We start from the raw sequence: 18,596 nt of genomic DNA, 5'->3' as shown, positions 1-18,596 counted from the left end.
AAAAGCCAGTACTATTTATCTGGCTGTTCGAAACATATGATTACAAAATTAAAACAGAAAGAGAAAATTCTAATGCTGCTAATAAACACTGATATAAAAGCAAGGTAACTACATACTGTGGTTTCCAAGTTTTTGGGATTTGCTTACTAACTTAGAAAGAAAAAAGGTTGTCAATATTTAAAACAGAACAATACCAAGTATGAACAATGTAAATACTTTTTAAAAAAGTGCCCTGCAGCAAAATATCATTACAACTACATGTTCTTAACTTAGGGAAAGAATTCTTAAGATTTAAGGCATTCAAATGCTAAGTTTGGTTGAAAACTTAACAACCCACTTCAAAAAACTCTCCATTAATTTTCTTTTGAGTTAGCAAGAATTATTTAACGTAATTAGAATCTAGAGCCCCAAAGTAGATATACACTGCTGATTCGTTACATGGACAAGGTCAATACAAAACTAATAATCTACAAACTGAAGTTAAGAAATTAAGAAAAACAAATTAATGGGCCTTGGGGGTTCTAGCCAGGACAACCAAAAAATAATAAAATTGCTGTTGCATTGTATTTCACAAAGAGAAAGATAAAAAGACTAAAAAACTAGAAGTAACATGGTACATGGCACCCTCTTGTGTTTCATTTTTAAATGATAAAAGTTTAAAGTCAATTTCAATATAACTGTTATCTACTAAGTAGCTACTCATTAATCTCTGGCCTTGGGAATTCAAAGGCTGGTGGAAGAAAAATTACTTTTAATTTACTAAGAATAATATTTTAAGTTTTCCTTCATTTTAATAATTACATAGTTTTCCAAAAATAAATATAAAAGATAGAGATATTCAGAAAAATGCCACATCCACATATAAACAGAGTCTCCCTTCCCTGTGCCCTTCTATCAACAAAACTTCCTTGTGTTTCCTTTATCTTTAATTACAAATCTATATGCCTGGATCACAAAGGGTAACAGGAATCTATTCCAAAGCAGCTTAGTACTTAAGAGTACTTAGTACTCTACTAAAATTCCAGCTTAGCCTCTGACTATGAAATCTAGGGCAAGTTATTTAATTCTAAGGCTCATTTGGGCATAATAATAGTGCCTATGCCACAGAGTTGTTTTACTGATTAAATAATAAATATAAATGGCTTAGAACAGTAACTCACCAAAAAAAGTACTCAATATATTTTAGCTAGTATTATAATACTATACACAGATGCAAAAATAAAAATGTGCACTAGATAAAATAAATGCCACAAAAATATCCTTAAGCAATATCACTTATTTGGCAGACTCTCCTTTAGAGTTTCTAGGTTAAAAAAAGAAATTTTTTTTCTGGGTTTGGGGAATTCTGTTAAATTTCAGGAGGAATTGCTCTTACTGTTTCTAATCTATAATATTAAATAAAATATGTAAATGTTAAACTGACATGTTATAAGACAGGAAAAGTCTTAAGCCCAAGAATAGAAGGCATAAATTTAAGAATATGCCAAGAGATCTAAAAAAATTTTTTTTCAGTCAGCAGCAAGATGTTCTAGAGAGATACTGGCTTAGCTCAAGTAAGGAATCAAAAAATACCACTAAAAATGTACCAAGAAAGCTAGGGAACACAGACTGAACTTAAAATCAGATTAATTAGCTTTGAAGAACAACTATGAATACAGCACTGTTGCATATAATATTCAGAATCTTTAATGTATGGTGTTTAAGGTGTGTTAGTAGCACTCGGGCTAGCCTATGACTGGATTCTGAACCGGATTTCCACTAAACCTGACCTAGACACTAATGTGCCAGTGATGACGGATATTTTTCTAACAGTAAAAATAGAGACATTTATTGTGCATTTACTATGTACCAGTTAATTTAGACATATTAAACTCTTGACTTCAATATGGAAAAATTAAGAGTTGATGAAAGGACTATCTGTCTTCTATATTGATGTCATAATGATTCTTTAAGAGTTCTTAAAGAACTCAATGATTCATATTGTGTGATTTATTTCTTTCTATTTTTTTAAATAAAAATTTTTTAAAAATTTAAAAGCTAACAATGATAACAGCACTTATTGAGTATATACTATTATGGCACTGCTATTGTTCCAAGTGCTTTCAGTAGATTATTTTATTTAATCCTTCACAGTAATCCCATAAGGCAGGTACTTTTTATCAACCATCTGCAGAAGAGTAATTTAAAGTACAAAGTTAACTAACTACTAGCAAAGTTAGGTAGGAGAGTCCTCACTAAAATCCAGAAAGTCTCATGGCAGAACCCACACTCTTATTCACTAGACATACTCCCTCCAACAACAACAAAAATCATCTTTTATTTTTAATGTAGTAAGAAGTGATTATTTAGAAAATTTAGAAAACACATAAAAGTGTAAAGCAAAACTTTTAACTGTCCATACTTTTATCACCCAAATTAACAACAGTATTGTGCAAAGCAGACTTCTTGTACTATAGGAAATTTAATTACATTGTAGTCTCTCCATTAAAGTGACTTAATATGATTTGTATGTTGGATTTAGACACCTAAGGAAGAAGTAGGGTTTTGAATTTGTAAGGCTAACATATCAAATATTAATTTAGAATATGAAAGTAGCCTCTGAATTATTTCTTTTGGTGCACAGAAGCTACTCCAAGAACATTTAAAAAACTCATAGTGACATCAATTGTTAGAACTCCATTTAAACTTCCAAGCAAAAGTTGATTTTTTTAATGGTATTTGGCCTTGAAAGATATTCTCTTGTGTATAATTGAATATGGTACAATTGGTATCTTGAACAGACTTAAAACAAAATAAAATGAAAAAATAATCTTAGCTTTTCCTTACAGAATATCAACTAATAAGTATAGAAATCATGATGGAAAAATCACTATTTGGCAAACACCACAATAATTCTTTCAGGCAGGAATCATCAACAGATGCTAAAACTAATGACCAAATTATGATTAGAAAAAGGATATTTATATACTCAAAATTATTACCCATATGATACTTCTAAGCACAAAGGGAAAATGGAAGTTTAAGTAGGTAAACCTGGCAGGCACCTCATTAACCAAGGAATCAGAATAAATATCACAAGTAATGGGGCAAAATGACATCATGTATCTCCTGAATATGATGCACTGAGAAGGACATAACATCACTTGTGATATTTGAAAATACATAATCCGAATTTAATCATTAAGAAACATCAAATCCAAACTGAGGAATACTCTACAAAATAACTGGCTAGTACTCTTCAAAGGATCAAGGTAAGAAAGACATGAATGGAAGACAGATGAAGAACTATAACAGAGTAAAGGAGACTTAGGAGACAAGAAAACTAACACTATATGTAACCTGAATTGAACTCTAAACAAGAAAAATTACATTAATGGGACAACTGGCAAATTTTAAATAAGATCTGCAGATTAGATAATAGTATTCTATCAATGTAAATTTCCTGATTTTAATTACCTACTTGAGGTTATGGAAGATGTTAAATTTGAGGAATCTGGATGAAGATACGGTATGCAAAAATTCTTTGCATTATATTTGCCACTTTTCTAAGTCTGAAATAATTTCAACATGAAAAGTTTTTTTTTAATTTTTAAAGAAAAAAATTTTTGAAAAACCAAGCTAAAAAGGAACTCTTCTCCTCTATATCCAATCCCTCCCTGAAACCTACTATTCTACACTGAGAAATAAGGAATTCACCATAAACCAAAGAAAAATACCAACATAACCTGAGTTTTTCACTCTCTCAAACCTACTTTGAACGGGAAAAAAATAAATTTTAAGTTACTTCTAGCTCCAAAATTCTGACTTTAAGTACTTGAGTTCCAAAATACTTTCTTCACCACTATAAAGTAAGTAATAACAATGTGTCTACTATCTTCTAGGCCCTGTGCTGACTGCTTTATATACATTAGCTCCAATTCTTATAACAATGCTGGCAAGGTAGGTATGAATATCAACATTTACAGACAAGAAAATTGGGGATGAATAAGACTAAGTAATTTGCTCAAAGATATAGAATTGTTAGATGACACAGCCAATATTTAAACCCATACCATCTAACTCCAAACACAATAATGCCTCCCAAGAGGACTGCTGAGAGGTCAACAAAACATGTAAATTAGAATGGTAACTATCATCAAATTGTTACCTGGGTTTATCATTAAGAAGAAGCAATGTAAATAACTGAAAAGTGAATTATTACAATTCCAATGATTGTAAATCAGACTTTTCAACAATGAAAATAAGATAGGAAAAGGATTTTAAGAATGCTGAATCGGGCTTCCCTGGTGGCGCAGTGGTTAAGAATCCGCCTGCCAATGCAGGGGACATGGGTTCTAGCCCTGGTCTGGGAAGATCCCATATGCTGCGGAGCAACTAAGCCTGTGTGCCACAACTACTGAGCCCGCGTGCCACAACTACTGAAGCCTGCGTGCCTCCACAAGAGAAGCCACCGCAATGAGAAGCCCACGTACCGCAACGAAGAGTAGCCCCTGCTAGCCGCAACTAGAGAAAGCCCACACGCAGCAATGAAGACCCAATACAGCCAAAAATAAATAAATTAAATAAATAAATTAAAAAAAAAAAAGAATGCTGAATCACTCTAACAGTGTCCAATTCAAATTGTTTATAGAACTATTTTTTGGTTTCCTACATATGTAAGAAACAAATCTTATTAAAAACAGAAGTTTTTAATACTCTGGTAACACAGTATGGTGTAGTAAACACCATAGAATTTTCCTAAAATGATCCTGGGCATTCACTCTGGATTGCCTGGAAAATAAACAAATTGGGCCAGGGCTCTCTCTTTCTCCAGCAGGAGGAACTGCACCAGAACTCATCTCTCCATGGGACCAGGGGTTTATCCCACTCAGTCCTCCAATAGGTGAGCTGCAACTTCCCACAGTCCTCAAGAGCTGGTCAGCGAGTTTTCCCAGGCAACTCTTAAAGACACGTGGCACCTAAACGTGTGTAGCTCAAAGCTTAAGTAATGTATATGCCACCCCACTGACAAGGATGCTTTCAATGAGCCTACCCTTGTAATAAAAGAGAACAATGGGGCTTCCCTGGTGGCGCAGTGGTTGAGAATCTGCCTGCCAATGCAGGGGACACGGGTTCGAGCCCTGGTCTGGGAAGATCCCACATGCCACGGAGCAATTAAGCCCGTGAGCCACAACTCCTGAGCCTGCACGTCTGGAGGCTGTGCTCCACAACAAGAGAGGCCGGGATAGTGAGAGGCCCACGCACCGCGATGAAGAGTGGCCCCCACTTGCCACAACTAGAGGAAGCCCTCGCACAGAAATGAAGACCCAACACAGCCAAAAATAAATAAATAAATAAATAAATAAAGAAGTTCCTTTAAAAAAAAAAAAAGAACAATGATGTGGAGTGGGAGGGGTGAGGCCTCTATTGGCAAATTATTCTATGTTTAGTAGTATCTACATCCGCACAGCTTCCTATGAGATAGTGGGAAGATCAGGGGATCTTTCTTAAGTATTCTTGGCTTACAAGTTTCCTCAATTAAACCTATTCTTATCATGTAATTCTATCACAATGCAGAATTCCTTCAAAGCCATCAAAGAACATATAGGATAAAAAGATTCACAAATTCTTGTAAAAATGAAAAAGAAAAAGAAAAGGACTTCTTTACCCAATTCAGTTTGGAATATATAATGAAATATATATATAATGAAATATATATATAATATATAATGAAATTATATGCCTTCCTTATAAAATATATGCTTTAACGATAATGTTAGCTAAAAACCACTGACTACTTCAGGTCAGTCATTTAGTGACAGGCTTCACATACACTATCTTTTTTTAATGCTTTCACATGTTCTATGAGTTGGTATTATTCTTATTATTATTATTACCTCCACTTTGCAGATGAGCAAAATCAGGGTCAAAGAGGTTAAATAACTTGCCCAAAGTTATATAGCCAGTACAGAGAAGGGCCTGAATGGTTTTAACCACTACTACTTTGCTTTAATTCACTGATATTTCTAACAACTCATGAGGTCTATAGGCAGCATACTGAAACAGGCATACTTTACAGGTGAAAAATGCAAGGTCTATTAACATTAAATGACTTGCTCAGTATCATACTAAATTAACACTAATAGCAATAAGTAAAATAACTTCACAAAACTCAGTCTAACACTCAGTACTGTAGTACTGACAAATGCTATATACAAAAAAAAAAAAATGCTATATACATAACAGCTCTAATTTATATACATATTCTAACACCATGGTCAAAACATATCTTTCTAAACCTAAAGATAAGTTTAGTTGTTAGTCCTCAATTTTTTCCTAACTATAACTGAACAAGGCTGATGCTGATATAATTGCTACATGTGATACAGAAAACTGTTACAAAATTTGGAATTATCTAGTGAACTTTTATGCCTCCATATCAGCGTGGCAACTAAATTAATTGAGGACAATATGACTGCTTATAAATAACTCAAACAACCAACATTAATATTTAATTAACTTCTACTCTCACTCTGTAAATATTTTAACACTTCCAATGACAACATGCTATAACAGAAAGGACTTCAAAAAAGGCTAGCCATCAACTCTGAAACTAGCTTATATTGTAATCAATATCACATTAAAATAGTACACACCAGAAACAAAAAAAGATCACCTTTTTTTCCCCAACTAACAAAGAATTAAAAGAAAACAAAACAGAAGCTGATTATTCAACTTGGTGATATACTAGTATAATTCCCACATGGAATTTACTAAGAATTCCTTCTCTCAGATTTTATATAAGGTAAAAAGTCAAATCTGGGACAATACATACATACCTTAGAAACACAAAACCTCTGCATAAAAATATAAGCTTCTAATGATCATTTGAATTATATCATTTTTAATGTTCAAAAAACCAAAATGATAAAATTCAAAAATTCAAAAAAATTTTTTAAAAAGTTTTAATTCTGGATGATAGGAATATAGGTATTTATTGTTTTATCCTTTGTGTTTTTCTGTATTTTAAACAGTTCTAGAAATGTAAATAAAAGTAAAACACAAACATTCAAAAAAAACCAAGTGAAACTATGTTTAGTCATCACATGTTGATGTTTACTAAGTTTTCCTGACCCATTCCCTAAAGAAAATACAAAACCAAGAGGCTTTGGTCTAAACTCTCTTGATTAATAATTTTCCACTTTTATTATATTTCTCAAAACTAGAGGATGGACGAAGCAAGAAAATCAGTTCTAAATAAACTCTGAATAGCTGTTTCATGCAACAGAAGCAGAAACAATAAGCTACTCCCTTCCATCTTTGTTCACTCAACCAATGTTTTTAAAGTGCCTGACTTACGCATGCTCAGCACTCCCTCTTAAGTATTTAATGATCTGTAATAACCACAGGGGAAAGACAGCAACTACAGAACTTCCAACATGTTCAAGGTAGTGACAGAATTCATCCCTGTAAGGTAAATTACAGAAAGTTTCTTTTTTTGTGACATGATAGATCAACATGTAATAACTCAATAGGATCTTCTTATAAAAACAGCTCAAGCCTACGTTAGAAACGGGACAATAAGACAATCCTCCTGAAATTCTTTTTTCTGTATCTTATTTAGTATCAAGACAAATTACCAACATTTCAAATAATAATGGCTAAAAACTTTTTCCAAAACACAAGACATAGTTTCCATTTTCCACAAATACATGATAGAATTTACTTCAGATATGATGTAGGATATTTGTTTTTTGACAACTCCCCATATAATTCCCTTTTAAGATGTAACAACCATGCTATCGTAACCATTAAGACCAGCAACAGCATCAAAATAATAATCGATGAGGGAAGAACAATCTAGGTAGAAAGATCAGCAAGTACAAAGGCTCTGAGGTAAAAGCATGCTGGTATATCTGAGGAACAAGGAGGACAGTGCCGATGGAGCAAAGGGGAAAAGAGTAGAAAATGAAGTAAGATAAGTAGTAGGGTTCGGCGAGGGGAGTCAGATCATGTGAGGCCTCATGGGTCATTTATAAGGAATTTGGCTTTTACTCTTAGTGAGAAGGGAAGCCACTGAAGAACTCAAAATGGAAAAGTGTAAAATGTAACATATTTGAATAGTATCACTCTGGCTGTTTTACTGAGAAAAGACAAAAAGGAAAGGACAGTGGAAGCAGAAAGACCAGTCAGAAAACTACTGACATAGTCCAGGCAAGAGCTGATGGTGGCGTGGACCCATGTGGAGGCAGTGCAGAGAGCAGTAAGTGGATTCTGCATAATCAACAGGATTTGCCAAAGAAGAAGACATAAGGGAGATCAAGAAACTAAAATGAAGCAACTAAAGTAGTAGGATGCAAACCAGGTATCCTAGAAGCCAAGTGAAGAAGATATTTCATGAAGAAGAGAGTAATAAACAATCTTAATCAAATAAAGGAGGACTGATGAGAACCTTTGGATTCAGCAACAGTAGAGCTGAAAAACCTGATTAGAATGTGTTCAAGCAAGAATGGGAGAAGAAAAATTTGAGACATTGCGTACAGAAAATGTTTTTAAAGTGTTTTGCTATAAAGAGAGGGAAAGAAATGAGGCAGTGGCTGGAGAAGGAAGTAGGGACAGAATTTTTTTTTTTAAAGATGGAAGAACATATTAACATATTATAGACTAGCGGGAATGATCTAGAAGAGAGGAAAAAATGATACTGAAGAGGGAAAAAAGCTAGAGCAATGAGGAAGAAGTAAACTAGTATATAAGTGGGTGAGTTGGCCTTAACTAGGAGCAAAGTTCATTCATCTCTTACAGAAGAGAGTACAAGGACACAGATACAGAGTCTGTAGAAGTTCCCTTCTGATTGCTTCTGATTGCCTAGTGAACTTGGAAGCTACACGTTAGAAGTGCTACAGGTTTGAGAGGGGAGGAGAATGTATCAGCAGTTGTCTAGGAGTGTGGGAGAGTGAAATGACCAGGGAAATGTAATGTGATTACTGGGTAGCATTAAGGAATCACTGAGGTCACAGATCATGAATTTAAAGTGAGGCCAGCATGTATGGTTATCTTTTTTTTCTCTAAGTATGTTCAGATGTGTGGATTCAGGCAAAGAGCTGAGTATATACAAGCCTATGATTATCATGACTGACCACGGAGTTTAAGCTGGGCAAGGAGAGTAAGACATCAGGAGGATCAGGGACAGTGAGAAGATAGATTTAAAAGAAGACAGAAGGTTCCAAAGACACACTGAAAAGATATAAGGAACACAGAAAGAGAATACAGGATTCTGGATATAAACATGTCTATTATTCTAAAGCTGCCATTTATCTATTAATAAACATTGAACAGTTCAAAAATGTATAACTATACCTAGAAAACTGTCAATAAAAATTTTTATCCTCAAAAAAAAACCAACAAAAAAAGGGACTGAAGGTCCCAATGGGCTCAAAGAACTGTTGGAGTAACAGTAATTGTGATAAGAAAAGATAAGAGATGGTAGCAGAGAGTGGAAACTGTGAAATTAAGATGATGGAGGGACTTAAGTCTGGATAAAGACATGGTCTAGAAATGAATAGTGAAGTTGGGTAACAGGCAAAATTCATTGGAGAAGAGGAATTCCAGTTTGAAGATACCAGTGTACTGAATGAACTATCCACATGAACGTTGAAATAACCAAGAATTATAACACAAGTAGTACTGGAGTGAATGTCAGTGAACTAAGAACTAAAATCTGTTAGGAGACAATTCTCCATGGGTGTTCCATTCCTGCACATCATGTGAACAGAGGTACTGACTGCCTTTATTGTGGATTATCTTTTCAAGCAAGCTTGTATAGCCAACAGCCCTGGAAAATAGATAGTGTTTCCCTCTAAAGCAAAGGGTAGGTTTAACTATACTTTGCTTGGAAGATATTCTCTTCCTCCAGGACATGGGCAGATACGCTTAGTGTCCATTATAAAAGATTCCAGTTCACTAAGCTTGGGCTTCCTCTCCTATAACCCAATCCACTGTGTGTGCAGGTCTTACCTGCACCTTATCAAGTCACACTTTAGCAACTGGGACTTGAGTAACCAGTGTAAGCAAATGCTGTCACTTTGACTACTGCTTTGGCTGTCAGAAATAAAGTCCTTTGTTTCTGGCCCCAAAATCTCCCATCTTCTGTCAGCATACATGAAACTGTGGTAGTTAACTTGTTAGCTTGCAGGTAGAGTAAAATCTCAGACCACTGAAAAGTTTTTGACAAAATCTCCAATCAATAGGGAGTGGGAATGAGAGATTACTGCAACCGGATTGGTAGAGGTAGGTATAGTTTGAGAACATGAGATAAAGTCTGGAGATGTTTTAGAAGAGAAAAATGTCTGGAAAATGTAATGAGAAGCAAAGAGAACACCCTCCAGACTCAATGGTATGAAGAAAGCAAAAGAGAAAACTGCTACTACTTGAGAAGGTGGCAGGTAGTGTCATCAGGGAAGCCAGATTTAACCTACAGCAAAAAGGTGAAGATAATATTAACAGAAGAGGTTGAAGATAAGGAGAAATTTGCTGATGACTGACCTTGGGTTCCGGGGCCACTATGAAAGATTTTCAGGAGATAGAAAGGGGTGGGTTTGGGGGTTAGACCTGGATACATATAGTAAAAGACCCACGAGCGTTGGGGTTCTTGTGGTGACTTACATGAACAGGAAAAAAGGGCATGAGGAAATTAGTTGCAGTTAGTCTTAATTAGATTAAATGACTCTGTGCTTCTACATCCCTCATCCCTCTTTTATCCACCCAACATCTACTATGGAACACTTATTTCTTACCAAACAAAACATCATTTTAGAAAATTTAGAACACAGAAGTTTTAAAAAATTGAAATGCCAAAATTGTTGTTTAAGACAGTAAGAGGCAAGTGTTAACTTACTTGAATTAGATCTAAAATGCCAAGTTCACTTTCTGAAGAATCCACACAGAAGACAAAATATAATGTTGCATAATGTCTATAAATCAGTTTGTTGTCAGATCCTCCAATTAATCTAAATGACAAAACAAAACAATTGGAATGTTATAGCTACAAAATGAAAAACATTTTCATTAGTTCAAGAAAACTGACAATTTGTTTAAAACCTTCTATAAAATGAAAGGTAACATTTAATGACATAGCATTCAAGTGAACTAGATGGTTGTTTTCTTCAGAGAAGTCAAGTAAAAGATGCCTATGCTTAATATTAGTTCATTCATTCATTCAATTATTTACTGAGTACTTACTATGTGCCAGGTACTGAGAGTGGGTAAGGAGCAATAAACAAACAAAGAAAATATTATCAGAGTGGAAGGTGCTACTTAGAGAATCAAAAGAGGAAGATGCCACATTGATGGATTTGCTACTTCCTATTGGGTGTTAAAAGAGTTGATGTTTAGGCTGAGATCTAATGATAAGGAACCTGCCATGAAAAAATTTAGAGAAGAGCATTTCAGGCAAAGGTGAACTAATAAAAAGGCAATTTCATCAAGAACGAAGTATCTGTGTTCAAGAAAGAAAAAGAAGGCCTGCGATCAACGAAAGATTAGTAAGTGATTAGGTCAGAGAAGTAGGCAGAAATGAGATCATAGGGCATTTTTAAGTGCTTACTAGATTTAACTCCATAGGTCACAGTAAGTTACACAGCTTAACACTGATTATCAACTAGGAAAAAAAAATGACATTTCTTCTTAAGTGTTGGACAGATTTACCATCAAGATCTTCTCCAAAAACACATTTTGTTTTGGAATATAAGTGCAAGAAAACTGAGCTATGAGATACTCAATCCTCTTGCCAAATATTTTTATTTATGTTGACTGGAATTTCAGCATTTTAAAAATAATAATTCAGGGATCATTACAAACACCTCTTATTTTTCTAAATATAGTTTAACTGTTCCATAGCTAAGTTTACAACAATTCATTCACCTTCTCAAAAGACCCTTTAACACTAACGAAACATAAAAAAATCAAGGCTAAGTGTAATCAGAGCTAACTGAACATTCAAACAAGACAAAGGAAAATAACACCTATTTCTTTTATTTTTTTTTTTGGCCGCGCTGGGCAGCATGCGGGATCTTAGTTCCCAATCAGGGATCAAACCCATGCCCCCTGCAGTGGAAGCATGGAGTCTTAACCACTGGACCGCCAGGGAAGTCCCTATTTGTCACTCAATAAAAGTAATACTAAATTCACAAGTTTTGTAGAAACAACTTCTCTAAGTATACATCATTATTTTTTATTACTTTATATCCTCTAATACCAAAAGTGAAAATGATCTTTGACAATAATTAAAAACTCCTACTATCTAGAAAAGGTATGCAATTTAAAAATATGTACAAGCACTTTAAAGATTCTCTGAGTTGTATTTATAGACTATCATTGCAACTGTTCCTTGAAAGGGACAAAAAGCACCAACAGCAGACTTTACTTCATCCTGAATCTGCAATTTAGTGATTATCTTAAATTTTTGTTTGGATCTGCTTTAAAAGAAGAACAAACTTTTGAAAACTGTAAGTTTCAAAATGGCAATTAAAGTTATTAAAAGAAAACAAAATATTAATATAAGTACACTTTTTGTTATAATTTCATCTTTATACTATAGTACAATACTGATTCAAATTCTTGTATAGAATGCAATACACGATATAAAAGCTACGGAATTTTAGAAATCCTTAGTCCAAATATCTTATTTAACATAAGAGGAGAAAACTGAGGTACAAAGAATTTAAGTGACCTAACCAAGAAAACCAGCTTGTTAGTAACAAAACTAGGACTAAACCAGATGTGCAGCCTTGTCTCTGATGCAATATTTGCTTTCTACTTTTTGTAAGGTTGGAAAAGAATAATTACAAACTCAAGTCATACTTCCTAGTTCAAACAGTGCCCTGGTTAGACCAATCAATTTCTTGCACTGTGCTGGGTGATTAATTTCCTATGAGATTAGAAGATTAAGGAGCTGAGATAAAGGGAAACGATGGTAATGGCAAACACAACTCAACTACAGTTTAAGAGAGATAAGTAAAGTACAATTAAAATACAAAAACAGAAAGCAAGTACATCTGTCTCAACTATTAAATTGGAGGCCTCGAGTTAACAGCAAAATTTACAAATCATAGGTGTGTATTTGCAAATTTAAGAGCAGCATGACATAACCTTTTAAGAAATGCAAGTAAACTTTCTACATGATAAAAAGTAATTTATAGTCAGGTAAGAATGAATTCTTTATTATGAAAACTATTTTTCATAATATGCATCACACATCTTAAAAATACAGAGAAGTGTAGGTTTCTCAGACTAATCTCTGATTATTCATAATGAGGTTCAGCTAAAGTTTAGTTTTTGAATTGTCACTGAGGAAATATCTCGTTAAGAAATTAAACATATAAACACGGGAAGGAACGTTTATGAAACTATTTGAGAACAAATTATTTTCATGAAACCCATTAAATTAAAACTATTTACAATAGTTGGCAAACTAATCATAAGCAATTTTTATTTATTCATTTTAAAAATAGAAAAGTCTTAGCTGAATTCAAATCTATCTAGACACACACATATATTTGAAAAGCAGACGTCAGAATTGATCATAATATAAAATAAAGGGTGCTATCTAAATTCATGAAAACAGGTCCATTCACCCTAAGGAGTACTCTGTAGCCATTAAAAAGAATAAGATTGCTTTAGATGGGTTTATATGCAGAGTTTTTCAAAATATAAGTGCAAACAAGCAACACAAAAACCAGGATACATGTGTGATCCGGTAAGTAAAAAGTTTTAAGGTTATACTTTTATATGTTAGTGCAAAATTAATTTTCTAGAAGGATACACAAGAAACTGGGAAGAAGGACTAAAGCTGGAGGAGGAAGACTTGGTCTACATTTTATACTTCCATGTAATGTTTGAATTTTTGCCATATGAATATACTACCTTTATATAAAATGCCTTTATAAATTTTTAAAAGAAAAAGATTAAATATCTTCAAAAAATTATTTAAGTTAGATTTATAGTTAACATAAATGGCAATTAATTCCCCCAATCCAATTAATCAAATTAGGAAATTTTAAGATAAAACGATTAAACAGTATATATTTCACTCATATAGTCAAAGATTAAAAATGTCCATGAAATGCTTTACTTACAATCCTCCTTCTAGGAAATTACAAACATTTTCATCTCTCTTAGATACCAAATGGAATGTCTCCCTGATGATTTGCTGTTGTGTATCTTCACTCTGAGAAAGAATAATTCATATATGTTAGGATCTAATTTCTAGGTTTAACAGCATTATAAGAATTTGAAAAATAAAAGGTAGTAGTATCTGTCTGGGAAATTCATCTAAGAGTGTAGTCCTTGGAGAACTAACCTATCATACCTTAAAAGAAACAAAACCCAACATTTTTAAATTGAAAACAAAACAAAAAATCAGCACTTTATACTTTACCACTTCAATAAAACTTATTTCTCAGCTTCAAAAACCAACGAGAAAAATATCAGACACATGAATTATTGACACTAGTAAAAGGGACACTAGATATTAACTAGTCAAAGCCCGTTGTTTTACAAATGAGTAAACTGAAATAAAGAGATGAAGTTATAAACAATTCACGTACCTAATCTATATTTTAATGGAAGAAAGTACAGAAGTTTGGAGCTTCCAATTAAGTAAGTTTAACTAAATGCAAATTGAAGTAAGAGTCTATCCATCTTACTCATTTTTATATAAGCGCTGCCTAAAACCAAGAATTGATTCACTAGTATTTATTAAATTCACCAAGCAATTCATATCCCAGTAAAAAAGAGTCAGCTTCTCAAACACTGCAATAGAAAACTGGGCAAAATCATGAACAAGAATTTCACAGGAAAGAAAATATGATGGTCCATAAACAAATAAAAAGATGCTAAACCTCATTAGTAATGAAATGAAACACAAGTTAAAGTAACAATGAGATAACTCCACATGTACCATATTAGCAAAAATGTAAAATTATGACACTATCAAATGTTGACAAAGATGTGGAGTCAAAGAAACTCATCCTACCAGTGGGAAGGTAAGTGGTATTACCACTTGGGCAAAAAGTTTTACAATCCAGCACTCCACTCCTAGGTACAATGATAACCCATATGAAACCATTATTTTTGAAGGTCAAAAACAATAGAAAATTGGCAAGTACATATACATAATAAATTCTTAACCTGTATACCAAGAAGCACATAGAAGAATGTTCATAAAAGCACCATAACAACAACAAAAAGCTGAAAACAACCCAAATGTCCACCAACCACATATAAATTACGGCACTCTTTTATTTTTTAATTAATTAATTTATTTATTTTTGGCTGCATTGGGTCTTCGTTGCTGCGCGCGGGCTTTCCCTAGTTGCGGCGAGCGTTGCGGTGCACAGGCTTCTCATTGCGGTGGCTTCTCTTGTTGTGGAGCATGGGCTCTAGGCATGCGGCCTTCCATAGTTGTGGCTCGTGGGCTCTAGAGCGCAGGCTCAGTACTTGTGGTGCATGGGCTTAGTTGCTCCACGATATGTGAGATCTTCCCGGACCAGGGCTCGAACCCATGTCCCCTGCATTGGCAGGCGGATTCTTAACCACTGCGCCACCAGGGAAGTCCCTGTGGTATGCTTATAAAATAGAATCCTATAAGCAATAAAAATTAAATCGGTATATTATACCCATCAATATGAATGATTCTCAAAAGTTTAATGTGGAGAAAAAGAGTTACCATAGCTCAAGTTGCCATTAAAAAAATACCACAGACTGATGGTTTAACTAACAGAAATTTATTTTCTCACAATTCTGGAGGCTAAAGGTTCAAGACTGAGATGCCAGCATAGTTGGGTTCTGGTGAGTGATCTCTTCTTGGCTGGAAGACAACCACCTTCTCATTGTGTCCTTACATGTCCTTATGGGGAAAAACAGCAAGAACAGGTTCTCTGGTATCTCTTCTGGTAAGGGCACTAATCACATCATGAGGGCCCCACCCTCACAGTCTCATCTAAACCTAATTATCTCCCAAAGTTCCAATCCCAAACACCATCAAATTGAGGGTTAGGGCTTCAACATGTGGATTTGGGGGATACACAATTCAGTCTACAGCAGGGGAAAAAAGTAAGTACCAGAATGATACGTAATCATTCCATTAGTATAAAATTCAGAAACAGGCAAAACTAAATATTACGTATTGACAGAAATTTGGGGGTGATAAAAATAAAACTGTAAAAAAAATCATGGAAATGATTAACAAATTTCAAAGGATTAGTTTCAAAGGAAGAAACAAAACAGTCAGTCACAGATGAAAAGATTTTCCACATAGAAAATCTAACATAATTTACACAGAAGTGTTGTAATTAGTAAAAGGTTTTAATAAGAACACAAAGAAAGACATTATATAAAATTCTACTGTCATTCTAACCTTCTGCAAGTATGAGTTGTAAAATATAATTTTAAAAAGATACCATCAAAAACCATGCCGTACCTAGGAATAAAGGAAACAACAACAACAAAATAATGCAAGATAAAATGTAAAACTTTACTGAAAAAATTCAAGAATTCCTAAGTAAATAAAAAAATGTACAATGCTTATAGATTGAATGATTCAATATTATAAAGATGCTCAATCTCCCCAAAACGCTCCAAAGACTTAAGGCAATTCTAATCAAAATCCCAACAAGGGTGTAGGGGGAGAACTTGAAAACCGGATTATGACTCCAAATATGACTCCTCTCATGACTTACATATGAAATCAGAGAACTAGAATAACAAGACACTCTCAAGTGGAATATAAGAGGACCTGCTGACCAGATTAAGAATTATTGTAAAGCCACAGTAATTAAGGCAACATATTGGTGCAGAAATAGGGAAACTGACTGATGGAACCAGAAACACACCCACATATAAATATAGTCATTTAATTTAAAACAGAATACTCACTGCAGATTAGCAAGGATGGAAGGGCATTTCCATAAATGGTGCCAGGATAAAAATTTTTCTTTTTGTTCTAATACAATGAACTTCTAGCTCTCACATACTCAAAAATCAATCTCAGGTTGATTAAAAATAAATGCCAATGGTGAAGCTACAAAAATTTAAAAATATAATACAGAAGAATATCTTTATAACATTGTAATAGTGCTGAACTTTCAAATAAGACACAAATAATGATAACCATAAAGGAAAAGGTTGGCAAATTTGATCACATCAAAAGTAAGCACTTTTTTAAAAAACTTTATTTATTTATTTCATTTTTGGCTGCATTGGGTCTTTGTTGCTGCGTGTGGATTTTTCTCTAGTTGCGGCGAGTGTGGGCTACTCTTTGTTGCGGTGCATGGGCTTCTCACTGCGGTGGCTTCTCTTGTTGTGGAGCATGGGCTCTAGGCGTGCGGGCTTCAGTTGCTCCGCTGCATGTGGGATCTTCCCAGACCAGGGCTCAAACCCGTGTCCCCTGCATTGGCAGGAGGATTCTTAACCACTGCGCCACCAGGGAAGCCCAGTAAGCACTTTTAATGCTCAAGTGACACCAGAAAAAAGAATTAAGAGAGCTACAAACATGACAAACATATCTGCAATACATAAAAACTGACAAAGGAATAGTTGCTAGCATACATAAAGAACACTTAAATGCCAGTAAGAAAAAGATAAAAATCCCAATAGAAAAATGACTTGGCAAAATATAAGACCCGGAATACATCAAACTAAAAAGTTTCTGTATAGCAAAGAAAACCATCAACAAAATAAATAGGTAACCTGCTGAATGGAAGAAAATATCTGCAAATCATATACCTGATAAGAGGTTAATATCCAAAATATATAAAGAACTTACACAACTCAGTAGCAATAATACAGAAGCAATCCAATTTTTAAAATTAGGACAGAAAATCTAAATAGAGATTTTTCCAAGGAAGACATACAGATGGCCAAAAGGTACATGAAAAGATGCTCACCACCACTAATCATCAGGGAAATGCAAATTAAAACCACAATGAAGTATCACTTCACACCTATTAGAATGATTATTATAAAGATGCCAAAAATAATGAGTATTAGCGAGGAGGTGGAGAAAATGGAACCCTTGTGTATGTTGGTGGGAATGTAAATTGGTGCAGCTGCTATGAAAACCAGTATGGAGGTTCCTCAAAAAATTAAAAATAGAACTACCACATGACCCAGCAATTCCACTTCCAAGTTCTTATCCGAAGAAAATGAAAGTACTAACTTAAAAAGATAAAAACACTCTCATGTTCATTAGAACATTATACACAATAGCCAATATATGGGAACAACCTAAGTGTCCATCAGTGTCCATGGATGGGTAAAGAAAATAAAATGTGATGTATATAAAGGCAAACCTTGGAGATATTGAAGGTTTGGTTCTAGACCACAATAAAGCAAATATTATAATAAAGGGAGTCACATGACTATTTTGGTTTCCCAGTGAGTATATGTTATCGTTAAGCTATACAGTAGTCTACTAAGTGTGCAACAGCATTATGTCTAAAAAAATGTACATACCTTAATTTAAAAATACTTTATTGCTAAAAAATGCTAACTATCATCTGAGCTTTCCATGAATCATAATCTTTTTCCTGGTGGAGGGTGTTGCCTCAGTGGCTGCTGAC

The 18,596-nt window shown here is 34.1% G+C and overlaps 1 protein-coding gene across 3 annotated transcripts in view; it reads right to left on the bottom strand.

Moving 5' to 3' along the window:
* AP3S1 (adaptor related protein complex 3 subunit sigma 1) overlaps positions 1-18,596 on the bottom strand; it is a 69,030-nt gene that overhangs the window by 30,527 nt on the left and 19,907 nt on the right. For all 3 annotated transcript variants that reach the window (XM_036846931.1, XM_036846932.1, XM_036846933.1), the window contains exons 2-3: positions 14,112-14,203; positions 10,874-10,985 (exon numbers count right to left, since the gene is read on the bottom strand). In XM_036846931.1, coding sequence (XP_036702826.1) covers positions 10,874-10,985; positions 14,112-14,203 — 204 coding nt within the window. The remainder of the gene's footprint in view (positions 1-10,873; positions 10,986-14,111; positions 14,204-18,596) is intronic.

Source organism: Balaenoptera musculus, chromosome 3, assembly GCF_009873245.2.
Source record: "Balaenoptera musculus isolate JJ_BM4_2016_0621 chromosome 3, mBalMus1.pri.v3, whole genome shotgun sequence".
NCBI classification, from domain to species: domain Eukaryota; kingdom Metazoa; phylum Chordata; class Mammalia; order Artiodactyla; family Balaenopteridae; genus Balaenoptera; species Balaenoptera musculus.
Note: the sequence above shows the minus strand (reverse complement) of the source record. Positions and strands in the feature narration are given on the sequence as shown.